The 13,330-nt window shown below is 37.8% G+C and overlaps 2 protein-coding genes across 13 annotated transcripts in view; one reads left to right on the plus strand and one right to left on the minus strand.

Moving 5' to 3' along the window:
• The window catches only part of LOC111872018, an 89,453-nt gene extending 84,136 nt beyond the window's left edge, over positions 1-5,317 (plus strand). For all 11 annotated transcript variants that reach the window (XM_023865495.2, XM_023865491.2, XM_033754480.1 and 8 more), the window contains 4 exons: positions 597-735; positions 1,899-2,093; positions 2,663-2,779; positions 3,657-5,317. In XM_023865495.2, coding sequence (XP_023721263.1) covers positions 597-735; positions 1,899-2,093; positions 2,663-2,779; positions 3,657-4,378 — 1,173 coding nt within the window. In that variant the 3' untranslated portion in view covers positions 4,379-5,317. The remainder of the gene's footprint in view (positions 1-596; positions 736-1,898; positions 2,094-2,662; positions 2,780-3,656) is intronic.
• LOC111872032 (tyrosine-protein kinase receptor torso) overlaps positions 4,837-13,330 on the minus strand; it is a 131,596-nt gene continuing 123,102 nt past the window's right edge. For both annotated transcript variants that reach the window (XM_033754482.1, XM_033754481.1), the window contains exon 22: positions 4,837-4,917. The gene's annotated coding sequence lies outside the window, so the exon portion shown is untranslated. The remainder of the gene's footprint in view (positions 4,918-13,330) is intronic.

Raw genomic sequence — 13,330 nt, forward strand, 5'->3', positions numbered from 1 at the left:
AAAGTGCTGGATGTTGTTGAACAGTGATTGAAATAACTAATTCATACTGAGTGTAATGTAAAGAAAGTATTAAATAGGCCATGAGATGACATAGAAATGAGGATGAATAAATTTAAATACAGGTAGGTCTATAGTATTATGAAGGTATTAAAAGGTAAAAGGTAAAGTTGTTCCTCTGCTCAACGAATTAAGCCCTACGCCATTAAGGCGTGTGGGGGAGTGGATGTATAGATCCAAATTTTCTTGACCTCGGCACTAGTTGGAGGTGAGTGGTCAGCTTCACGCCCCGGCCGCTTTACCCCCGGGGAAAGAGCCCCCGGTACCCATTGGATAGGAGGTTGGATGGACCCCAGAGCCGGTCTGGACGATTTGGAGAAGTTAAAATTCTTGACCCTACCGGGACTCGAACTCCGACCCTTCACAGTCGTCCAGCCCGTATAATAAAATTTGGCTTAACCGGGTTTTCGATTAACCGTGACTTCCATCCCCACCATTAGCCCGGATAATCGAGAGTTGACTGTACATGATTTTCATATAATTGCTCATCTACCCAGGATGTCAGTATTCATGATCTGCTACTTAGAACTTCTTTCTAGGTGATAGAGACAACAGGCACAAAAAAGAGCAGAGAAGACCTTGCTAATTCTGCTTTGATAGTGGATTATGGCACAGGATCTACAGGCTACGGTACTTACAGCAAGAAGGGCAAGAAATTCAAGGAATGGTCTAAGCAAGGTTTGTGATATGCAGAGCTCAAATTTGTACTGCACCTCATAATATACATGACTGTCTGGTCAGTATTTTTATTATTTTACTAATCTAATGCATTTCAGTTATGTGCACTCGCTGTGACTGACAAGACCAAGTTTTTTTTATAGTTACAGTGTTGTGATTTCGTAAGTGTAGCACTTTGGAAGTGAGTTAAAGAAAAGTGCCTGCAGACAACACTAAAAATTTTCTTTCCTATTCCTGATGCTCTCAGCTCTCATATGAGATGCTGTTGGGAAGTTCCCCCCGACTGTTGTTAATGTAACTGCCTCGGCGAAAGAAGATGAGAGGGGAGGCCAAGGTCACACTTCCGAAAGCCTATTGCATCAGTCTGCCACCTGACACTGTGCTGTCAGGACGCAATGTTTTTGCATGAGCACTTTGTTGACTTTGTGTTTCGTTTTGTCTGCGATGGATGGCAAAATTGAGCAAGATGCCTGCATCAAGTTTTGCATGAAGCTCTGTAAATCCAGTACCAGAACCCTTGAAATGTTTCGTGAGGTTTTTGCAGAATGTTCTTTAAACCGGACAGCAGTGTTTGAATTGTAGATTAGAAGGAAAGCACACACAATAGATTATGTTGATGTTGTAAGGATGAATCTACTGCGCACACTGTATGAGGATGTTAAACATACACCTTGATACAGTTTTTAAATTTTTGCCAAGAATTCTGAGCTGAAGTTCAGACACATGGATTTTGTCCTGCTGCAAAGTTTTATTCACACAGAACCTCAGAAGAGAAGTTGTTATAGAGAACAGGAATTTTGTTTAATAGCTGGTACATGTGGGCATGATTCCTAGTGTCCGGAAAATAACCCGGGCAAATCTGTTTTTAAGTGTAACAGGTTATATTATGTTGTAATAACGTTAATGGACTTTGTTACTTATTATGTAACTGGCAGACAGGGTTTGATGCATAACACTTTGTTCCACACCTGATATTTTTCTGAAGTGTTGAAAATAAGCTTCATCTAGCTTATTGAGGGGATGCAGTTGTCAGTGGTGACAGCTTTACGTTTAGTCTATGAAATAATTTAAAGTGGTATCTTAATGTGGCCTTAAAGTGCCTGATGGTTCTACACTAAACTAGCCTTGTTTAATAGAGAATTATTTTTGTCTCATGTTTGCAGAAACCCTGAAGTTTTATAGAGCTCTTAATAGAGTAGGCACAGATTTTCTTCTAATGCAGTCCATTTTCCCAAAACGAACAAGACGGGATTTGAAAATAAAATTCAAGAAGGAAGATCGCACCAATAGATTCTTGGTTGAGAAAGCACTTCGTTATCCACTGGACTTTGATCTCACAGAACTAGAGAAAGATCTAGGTAAGCAAAATTGTATTTCATTATTCTGTTTTTAATATTGCATTTTTTTTTTTGGAGACCAATTGCATGCCATATAAATGATATGGAAGTGACAGTTTAATTAATTTTGCATTTGGGTTTTGATACAGAATATACAAAATAAAAATACATACACACTTTATTCAGTTAATTTAACACAGTACTATACATATATAAGCTCAATGTCATTAAATATATTTTAAAGTTTTAGTAGTTTAAAATGTTCATAATTTGCATCTCTGCATTGTTGAAAGTGTTGCTTCATTAGTCTTTAACAGTGAGATGTTAAGTTCTCTCAACCTGTTGCCTCTGTCTTTAGGATAACAGAGTACCCTTCTACCATGAAGATGGTGGCAGCAGGTTTGTCCAAAATGTTGGTACTGTCTGTACGGTGTTATATCCCAGGAGACAGTAACAGCTTTATGCAAAGAAGACTCTTCTAAATAGGAGCTTTGTGGAAGGAAGCCCAAACTGTAATCCTCTGGTTGTCATTAATGACTGTGAGGGAGAATTTCATCTCTTGTTCATCCCATCCATTTTTTTTTTTGTAGAAAAAGAAGAGGAGGAAGAGAGACAGGCAAAACTAGCAAAAGAACTTAATCGAAAACCACCTCGCCAGATAAAACAGAACAATATTCCAAGTAAAAAAAACATGAAAGCCCGGAAAGGTATGTATGTCAGTGATTGTTGCTGATGGTGTTTAGAGTTAATTCGCTAAGTGGGGGGTGGAGTCCAACTGGGTCCACTTGGCATGGCGGCCACTGATTGGCCTATCGAAAACCACCTCGCCAGATAAAACAGAACAATATTCCAAGTAAAAAAAAAAACATGAAAGCCCGGAAAGGTATGTATGTCAGTGATTGTTGCTGATGGTGTTTAGAGTTAATTCGCTTAGTGGGGGGTGGAGTCCAACTGGGTCCACTTGGCATGGCGGCCACTGATTGGCCTATCGAAAACCACCTCGCCAGATAAAACAGAACAATATTCCAAGTAAAAAAAAAAACATGAAAGCCCGGAAAGGTATGTATGTCAGTGATTGTTGCTGATGGTGTTTAGAGTTAATTCGCTTAGTGGGGGGTGGAGTCCAACTGGGTCCACTTGGCATGGCGGCCACTGATTGGCCTATCGAAAACCACCTCGCCAGATAAAACAGAACAATATTCCAAGTAAAAAAAAAAACATGAAAGCCCGGAAAGGTATGTATGTCAGTGATTGTTGCTGATGGTGTTTAGAGTTAATTCGCTTAGTGGGGGGTGGAGTCCAACTGGGTCCACTTGGCATGGCGGCCACTGATTGACCTATTGTAGCCTGCCCCAGGTGATTATGATGATGGAGAATTTGCTGGAATGAAGATTGGCAGGGGAAATCGAAGTACCCCAGCGCCACTTTGTCCACCACATATCCCACTTGACCAGACCTGGGATTGAACCCGGGCCGCCGTGGTGGGAAGCCAGCGACTAACCGCTTGAGCTATGGCGTGGCCAAGTGTTTAAGAGTTACTAGTGAATTTAATGAATAATGAAACATGACCTTCTATAATTTCAGGTTTTGTTTGTCGTTCAATGGATCCTGGAGACACAGGAGACCTGCCTGAGAAAAAGAAACAGGGAGATAAGAGAAGAGATGATGAAGGAAATGTAAGCGCAGAACAGCCACATAAAACTGGAGGAGGAAGCTGCTCTTCATTATCATCATCATCAGATGATGAAAATGAACTTGAGTACTATTACAAGAAAGATCTCAAGTTTCGCACGGAAAATTATCCACTTAATAGAAGTATAAAATCTGATAACAGTAATGAAGCAAGTGATGATACAGCAGAGTTGAAGTATTTGTCCAAATCCCCAAAACCTACAAGATCTGGCCGCATCCCTCAACAAAGAAAACACAGTGAAACAGAAGATTATATTACATTGGGAAAGAAAAGAAAAAGAAAGTCTAGCAATTTGGTTGGTTCAGAGAATATATCAAAACCTGGTACTGAAAGCAAGGTACTACCATTGGAAGATCTTACAAATGTGGAGCCAGGTTCACTGGTTGTTATAGCCACACAGTCTCCAACCAACCCTGCTCATCATGTGTATAAGGTGTTCATGGTAGCTCCAAAGCCTGTGGGTTTACAAAGTCCTGCTGCTACAGTGTCTCCTGAGACCGTGCCTTTGTCTCCAACATCACCGTTCTCAGTGACAAGTAACATACCTAATAGCCAGTTACATGGCGAATCTCAGTCTCTGGTGAGTGGAGGTAATTTGTGTGTTAGTGTATAAAATATTGTACCTTAGCCCCTCTGTTTGTATATGATGTAGACTGTGATATATTCTCCAGCCTGTGAAATTAATGAGAAGAAACAGGTATTTGTTGACGTGTGTCTGGGGTTCCATGATTAATATAACGGGTTTTGGATTGGATGATTGGATTTATTGGCACTTCTTTACAATAGAGAAAATGTTGGAATGTCAACATTTCGGAACCCTGTGGGGCCTCCATGACTTGTTACAGGGATACCTTTACTTACTTTTACTTCCTATATGGCTTGTTAATCCAACACATGATTTTCGCAGTTTTGTAGAATGTTAAATGTTAATTTATTTCTTATATGTTGTTTAATAATATATTTCTCTATAATGAAGGTACCTGTATAATATTCTGTGCACAGATGAATGTACATAAGTTCTGAAGTTTGCTTAGTGATATTCTGATTGTGGTCTTTGTGGGTTGTGAAGCTGTGTAATCTTGTTCGCTTCATGATTGACTCCAGAAGTGGAGGCAGCATGTAGCTCTGAAATGCCGGTATCTGTGTTACAACCTGGAAGACCACAGTTTGAGTTACTAAATGAACTGTACCATTTAAAATGTTTATTGTAAATTAGCAGCATTACTTAAAAGTGAAGGAAATAAACTTCTCCAGAATTTTTTTTTTCACATTCTACAGATATTTTCTTTTTGTGTGGAACCTGAGAAAAGGAGGTAGGATTCCATCTTGATACTTAAAAATGAATTATTTAGAGAAGCGTCATTAATGTTACAGCACTGGCCAATATTGCAACGAGGTCGTAAGTAGATATATCTATACCTTCTTTTTGCAAAGTCAGTGGGTATGTAGATATCTCATTTGTAGAACTAAGACTGATAGGATAGTACTGTCTCATACGTACTTGAGAATGGCTTGGTTGTTTACTGTCTTGTATCATTGTATTGTATCACTTTACATGNGTAAAGGAGCAAGGAACATATAGAGTGATCATGCAGGTGAACAAAAAGACTGTAATTTAAATATTTTGTTGTGCACAAATAAAGGAGGTTACATAAGTCAGAATATTCACTGGAATTAGTTCTGTTCTGGTCATATAATTTTATTTTGTCATAGTTTACGTTTTTTGCCACTTCATGGATGCATGGTGTGCCTCACTTTGACTTGTAGAATTGCAAGCATATTATATTTGTTATCTGAGACCACTTATTCTCCTCTCAGATCATGTTGCTAACTAAAATTTTGTAAACTTTGTAGCAAAAATTTTAAGTTGCCAGTTTAAGCAGAATAATATTCTGTTATGCATGTCCTCTGGAATATTTTGTTTTGCTCATAAATTGTTTTGGTCCCCAGCAAATATTTAAAAAATCGTCAGTGCCTGAAAGTACCATGGTAAAATATTCTGACTTTATTGTTTGTTTATTTGTATTTAATATTGTCAAATATTGACTTTGTATTGTGTATTACTGTACATTGTATTGTAAATATGTAACTACAGATATGATTCTGAATGTGTTATAAGGTATTTCTTTGTAAAATATAAATATCAGACTTACAATTAATACTTTGTTCATAATCCTTATTCTTCTCCCGCCCACTTTGGTGGGTCATATTCCTCTATCCAATTAAGTGATTGTTTACAAACGCCGCTTCTATTGGGATCATGGTAAGCAGAAAGAAACTGATTTGGTCACTTTTGTCTTCATATATGAACTCCATTGTTGTTAGCGGAATACAGTGTTAAAGACTGAATTTAATTAGGAACTTAGCTATATGTATCAAGATTCCAATTGTTATGTCTGTAGTAAAGAATGGTATGTCATTGTGTTTGGTTGCAGTTAATGTTTTCTTTTCTGTCTGATCTACAAATTCATTCTATGTACATACAAAGCGGCAATTCAGACAACCTAATCCTTGTTACTTCATATGGAAGAACAGTATTTGTATTAATTACAAACTTCTGCAGTACATTTTCATGAAGGCCCTTCACATTCCAATAAACAAGTTTCTGGGTTGGTGATCTGTCAGAAAGTCACAACTGGACTTTCACCCTTGCTCTCTTTTAAAAAATAACAGGAAATTCTGGGAAGAACAAGTAGAATGACAACTTGTTATGTATGCATAATGAAGTCAATAAAACAATATAATTTGAGGGGCTGCAATGCTGGTATTACTGATCGGTGCGATATGTGAGGTACACCGTTGTCAGGTGACATGATATGCATACTTAGTTTCATGAAGATAAGTGGGGATGTTTGAGTAATATTTAGGGTATTACCTCAACAGTTGGAGGGTCTATAATGTTGGTGTTACTGATGAGAGGGTTTTATGATGTATGCCATTGAAATGGTTTCTGTTGGCAGGATATGAACATACCAGTTTTCAAGAAGATAGGTACAGACATTCAAGCAATATTAAGGGTTTGTCTCAGAAATTTGAGTCTTCAATGTTGGTATTACTGATGAAGGGGATTTATGACATTTGTTGAGATAGGATTCAAGTAGCGTGATACTGTCACGATTTAGGATGACTATGGGTGAGATATGGATTGAATATTGAATTTATTGATCACTTGTATACACCACTCAGAACTACAAGTAATTACAGGGCTGTTGCTACGTTTTTTTTTAAATTAAGGAACATATGTTAAAAAAGGTAAAGGTAACGTTTTCCCTGTGCTTAATTAAGCACCACACCATGCCATTCTTAATCTTGGTACTGGATGGAGGTGCATGGTAGCTTCATGCCCCTGCCTCTTTAGGCCAAGACAAACAGCCCCTAGTACATCATACCCACTGGATAGGAGGCTTGGTGAGCCTCAGTGATGGTCTGGGCATTGGGGAGAAGGGAGATCTCTTGCCCTATCAGGCATCAGATCCCAGTTCCTTGGCTGTCTTTACCCATAGCTTGTTGCTGTACCAAATGAGCTAAGTCTTCAGTAGAACTACAATTCCAACAATCTTATTTCAAGAACAGTGTCATTCAAGAGGTATAAAGAAGTAAGAAATGTTTCTCTTTAAATAGTAAAAAGGTACAAAATAGTTGTAAACATTATCAGCTTTATTTGAACTCCTTTGTATCACAGCATTACAACAGGCCTTACACTTACAAAATAATTTCAACCAAATCCACTCAGATAATTGTATTTATATACAGACATATCCTTGCATGTGTAATAACTAAACACATTCACTGCTGGCCTAGGTGCTGAAGAGATTAATGTCATGTGTTGAGTAGAAATGGAGGCAAATTAGACACAAGACATTAACAGATATTTTTAAATAATTTGTGTGCAGTCTGTATAATATTGCTGTTATGTTTATAGTACACAAATTATGTAAAAAGAGTTCTTACAGTGTACACTTATTGGAAAAACACATTGCTACTAGAACATGATGACAAGTTGATTTTAATTACATAATTTGGAAATGGTTATGCAAATGATAACATGGCAGAAGCCTGTGGTATGTTGTACACTAAGTATTATACACACATCTTCAGGTGAGCTGAGAGTCCTGCTAAAGTAATATAGTCCATTAACCTTTAACGGCCGAAGTGCCCCGATTGGGTCTGTGATGAGTATGGTCATCGTGGCCAAAGTACCCCATTTTGCCCAGTTGGGCATTTAAACTCTGCTAGTGGAAGCGTGCGCGCATGCCGCTAGTAGAAGCGCATGCACAGTCCTAAGTATTTATTTTTAAATGTAGTAATTACCAGACAGACTTGAGTGAAACCATAATAGAGGAATTAAAATGATACCTAAGTGAACAACAGCAAAAAAGAATATACGTGTGAGTTATGCCCAAACTCATCCATGAGCCATAACTTTTATTGCAGATTCTGCAGATTCATTCATTCATCAGTAATCTAGCAAGACGACAGGTCCACAGTCTCTTCCAAAACAGTTCCTCCACTTGATGCGATCTAGAGCTTTCTCCTTCAAATGAAAATATCCTCTTCTGTCCCCAAGGTCATCCAGCATCTTCTTACGTCTTCTTCCTCGTCTTCTGGTCACATATATCCGCCCCTCTATCTTTCCTTCAATAACTTCTTTTAGAAGGTAGTTACCGCGTAAGATATGACCAATCCAATTAGCCTTCTGTTTTCTTATTTCATGTAGGATATTCCTCTGCTCACTGACTCTAAATAACACTTCTTCATTTCTCACATAATCGGTCCAACTGATCTTCTCCATCCTTCTCCAACGCCACATTTCGAAACTTTCCAGGTGTTCCTGATCTACTGCCCTAAGTGTCCAAGTTTCAGCCCCATACAAAGCAATCTGCAGATTAATGTGCTAAAAATATATAGTAAAACTCGATGTACACACCTTCTTTGTTGTTATCTGCTTGATGTATATATAGGCTGAAATGAAACTACAGTATTCGATTTCACTATGAATGCACAGAAAACAGATCACACTCTGTAGCTCATCCACGATGCAACTGTCTGTTCATGACCCTAGAAAGGGCAATACTCTCTTGCAGCTATAACGGAAGGTCTTAGCATTGAAGAAGGGACCCCTCTAACTTTCTCTTGAATAGCCATTCTTTCATTCTTCTGTCCTTTAGCCAAAAGATTCAAAAATCCAAAGAGTGTAAGCAGTGCTAGCAGAAGACCAAATGATTTTATTCCTGCCATCTGTTTTATGACACCAGGGACTGCTAAAATTTGTCAAGTGTTACAAACAGAAATGAATTCATAATGCAGAAGAGCTCTGTGAAGAACTGGGAAACCATTTTTTTTCAGTACGCATCAAAATTAAAAGAAAAAAAAATTGAAAGTAGAGTATAACATTTTGTATAAAAATTTTAAAATCTTCCTGACACTATGTTCTTTGCTGATACAAACAAAGTTAATTCCATCCATTTATCATAAAAATTGAGTTAGATAAAGCATTTTTAAACACAATGCTTAAAATTGTTTAAGCGCCCTAACAGAAACAGACATTTAAATGCAGAGTAGCAACGGGCATTTAAATAAATTCCAGCCAGCTGAAGCTTACCACCATTTCAGAAGTCCAGTGTTTAAAGGTTAAGCTTGAACATGCCTTCATAGTGTACAGCAGGTTGGGGGCCATGCACATCATGCAAGCAGTGAATGGGTTAATTAATTTAAGATGTAATTGCTGTGTCCCTATGAACAACATGTCAAGAGTGAACATCAGCTTTCTGATGTAATATGATTATATTCCATTGGTCTTCTCCATGCAGACACCAGTAACTGTTTTTATTGATTCATGAAGTTTTATTTATCCACTTCTTTACAGTTATCTACCACCACAACTGAATCTCACATGAGTATTGACACAAAACTGTTTCTAACATGCTTAATGTTTCCATACACAGAAGTACCTTAACCTTCAGAAAGCTATTAGTGGCTTATTACAGTCTGTGATACATTCGTTCAAATGCACATAACGTTTCATTTTCTAGCCGTTATTCTATACATACTCCCACATGACAATTTTCTGTGGTTTACTTTTTATGTTATTTGACAGCACAAATAGCTAAAACATAGCAACATATGCTCATTCTTACATAAATTTCCAAAAATATATAATATTCAAAATGTTTATTTTCTTTATTTTTGTTTTCTTTTTGAGCCTTGCCCCCCTTTCTTCAGAAGTCATATTTGAGCATCAATATTGTTAATGTGACAAGTAACATGAAGTAGCACTTTTTCACAGGTCAATCCTGTATGAGGTTTTTAAAGTCATAGCACATAAAGGGATACTATTCCTATTCTATACATGGTGTTTCACGACTTTAGGGTGTAACTGCAGGAGGTGATTTCCTAGGTCTTTGTGATCAAAAAAGTTCATGTAAACATGTGTCCGATTTTGGATGGTTATGGAGTTATGACCGTTTTTTAATTCCCATACACGCCCTTGTGTGAACTGCGTCTGTCATCTGGCAGGTCGCTATTTTTTAAGCAGCTACAGACAGAGCGTTCTCGTTATCTCGACGCTTGAGAGGTACCTAAGGCGTGGTGGGTTGGTATCTGGCACGATTCACAACCGAGTGGCAGCCTGTGTTGCGGCCGGGGGTGGCATTTTCGAAAATCAGCTTTAAGCACCAATCAATGCAAATTAAAGGTAATTTCACGAAGTTAACTTACATTCATACTTTAAATGCATCATGTATTATGCTGATTTATTCTTTTGTTCCTTTTATTGTCAGTAATCGTTACCTTCTATTCTGAGTTTAAAACGGTCATAACTCTGTAACCGTCCAAAATCGGACACATGTTTATATGAACTTTTTTGATCACGAAGACCTAGGAAATCACCTCCTGCACTTATGCCCTAAAGTCGTGAAACACTCTGTATAACTATCTAATACTTACTTACTCATGGAGCTGAGCCCTTCTGGAGGAGCCGCCAATTCTGCAGCTACTCAAGAATTTCTCAGCATTTTATGGAACCTGAAGGTTCATTACTGTGTTCACAAGAGTCCTCCACTGGTCCCTATCCTGAGCCAGATCAATCCAATCAATACCATCCCATCCTATCTCTCTAAGATCCATTTTAATATTGTCCACCCACCTACGCCTTGATCTTCCCAGTGGTCTCTATCCTTCTGGCTTTCCCACCAATATTCTGTATGCATTCCTCGTCTCCCCCATTCGTACTACATGCCCCGCCCACCTCATCCTCCTAGACTTGATCATTCTAATTATACTTGGAGAAGTACAAGTTATGAAGCTCCTCATTATGCAGTTTTCTCCATTCTCCTGTCACTTCATCTCTCTTCGGTCCAAATATTTTCCTCAACACCCTGTTCTCAAACACCCTCAGTCTATGTTCCTCCTTTAATGTCAGAGACCAAGTTGCACACACATACAGGACCACAGGCAAAATTATAGTTTTGTATATTTATATTTCTGGACAGCACATGAGAAGACAAAAGGTTCTGGACTGAATGGTAGCAAGCATTACCAGAGTTCAATCTCCTCTTAATTTCCTCATGAATCAGGTTTCGATCTGTTATCGTTGTTCCCAAATATCTGAATTGTGCCACATTTTCATAACTATCTAATAATGACATAAATTAAAAAAATGGACCCTCCAGCTCAGTACACTGTATCATATAAAAATGTATAGTTCCAAGTCACTTTTATGGGTTTGCTTATAGTTTGGAGGCTACTCAAGTGAAACTGTACCACTTATCTGAATATGAGTAGGCACAGAGGGAAAACACAACACCCTTTTAGTTCCTATTACATTGTTTTATTTTCAGTTAACAAAGTTTATCTGTCAGTCTCTCTCTCTCTCTAGGTTGGATAGTAGGATTCTTTTATATTTTATATTTAATGTAAATTTCATACTACATAATTATGAGGATTCATATTTTTTCTTAAATTTTTATATCAGTATTTACAATAGCCACATTCCATTTGTCTGTCTTCTCCTATCTTTTCTTCCAAAAGACACACCGTATGAAACAATGGCAAAGATAAAAGATGTTCCTCTCGGAGAGACAACCCTGGGAAAGTAGTTAATTTTACTGTTATGTGCACAGGCTCTGGTCTCTAAGTCAGTTCTTTTCCCCATAATTTTCTCCATAAGAAAAGCATTACGATCATGATGACAATGAGTATGTAACCTCCCTATATTTTATAGTAACCACTGTATCAATCTTTATGCTAGACTGTGGTATATGTGTTTTATGACAATTTGCTTGTGTGTTTAAGTAGTTACATATAATGTACTACAATTGTACATATGGGAAATTCCAAAGACAGTTAGGTAATACAGGAATGTGATTTTGTTCATTTTGTCTCACTGCATGAATTTTCTTCTGAATGTCACAAAAATTTGGTGTGTGAGCCTGAGAACTTGTTGAACTGTAAGTAATCGCCATGAACAGAAAAGAGTTTCTGAAATAGCAGTGCAGACTTTGCTAAAGAGGCACTCTCGTTCTGTTACAAAGGTACTTTGATTTAAAATTTAAAAATTTAAAATAATGAAGAATATTATACCTTACCCAGTTAATAAACGATACTCAGTACACTGCCCTGGGAATCAGTATAGCGACTAGGCTATGGGCTGGCCGACAGGAATCAGGGTTCTAATACTGGCAGGGGCAAGATATTTTTCTCTTCTTCTTAACATCAAGCCACCTATAAAATGGGTGCCAGGAGCTGCTTCCTCAGGGGTAAAACAGCATTGATGTGAAGCTGACCATTCCCCTCCATCTAGTGCTGAGGTCAAGCCATACTTCCACTCCCCCATAGTTAACCCTGTTATCCCCATGCTTAATTAATTAAGCACAAGGATAATTTTACCTGTTAATATCCTGTACTACTTTTTCATTTCTGCCATATTGTAAGTAATTTTCCTGGGGAGTAAAGCACAGCCGGCGCATAAGGCTGACAACCTTACCGCTATCTTTGAGCCGATTGTCTAGATAATGTGGGACCCTCAACATCTCACAACCCTATGGGCCTTCATGGCATGGTACAGGGATAGCTTTACTTTTTCTTTACTTGCCATACTGTAAGTGTATTATTTGCAAGTTCTAAATGGATGTCAGGGTGCTATATTAATATGGTATTACGAGCAAATATGATCAAAGTTCCTTTGTTTATATTACAAATGTATATGAACGTGATTATAACTGGGTACTTTTTAATGTGGCAATTTTAGTTGAAAAAGATAAAAAGTTTTCCTTATTTTGAATTGTTTCAAACACAACACACAACGCATAGGAAACACCTAACCATAAGCCCATACAACCTCAAGCTGACATCTCCCATCTTCGGGATGAATTAACAAGGAGCCTAACATTTTTACTTCAAATGTTTTAAATTTTTAAATATTTTAACATTGACGTTTTAACTTGAGGGCAGTTTCGGATGGAATGCGAGAGTTGAACGTGCATTCAATAATCCTAACAAGTGTTGTGCTTTTACACATCGACATATTGTAGCAGCGTCCACGCAGCATATATACTGTGTACATTTA

The sequence above is a fragment of the Cryptotermes secundus genome, unplaced genomic scaffold (assembly GCF_002891405.2).
Source record: "Cryptotermes secundus unplaced genomic scaffold, Csec_1.0 scaffold87, whole genome shotgun sequence".
Lineage (NCBI taxonomy): Eukaryota > Metazoa > Arthropoda > Insecta > Blattodea > Kalotermitidae > Cryptotermes > Cryptotermes secundus.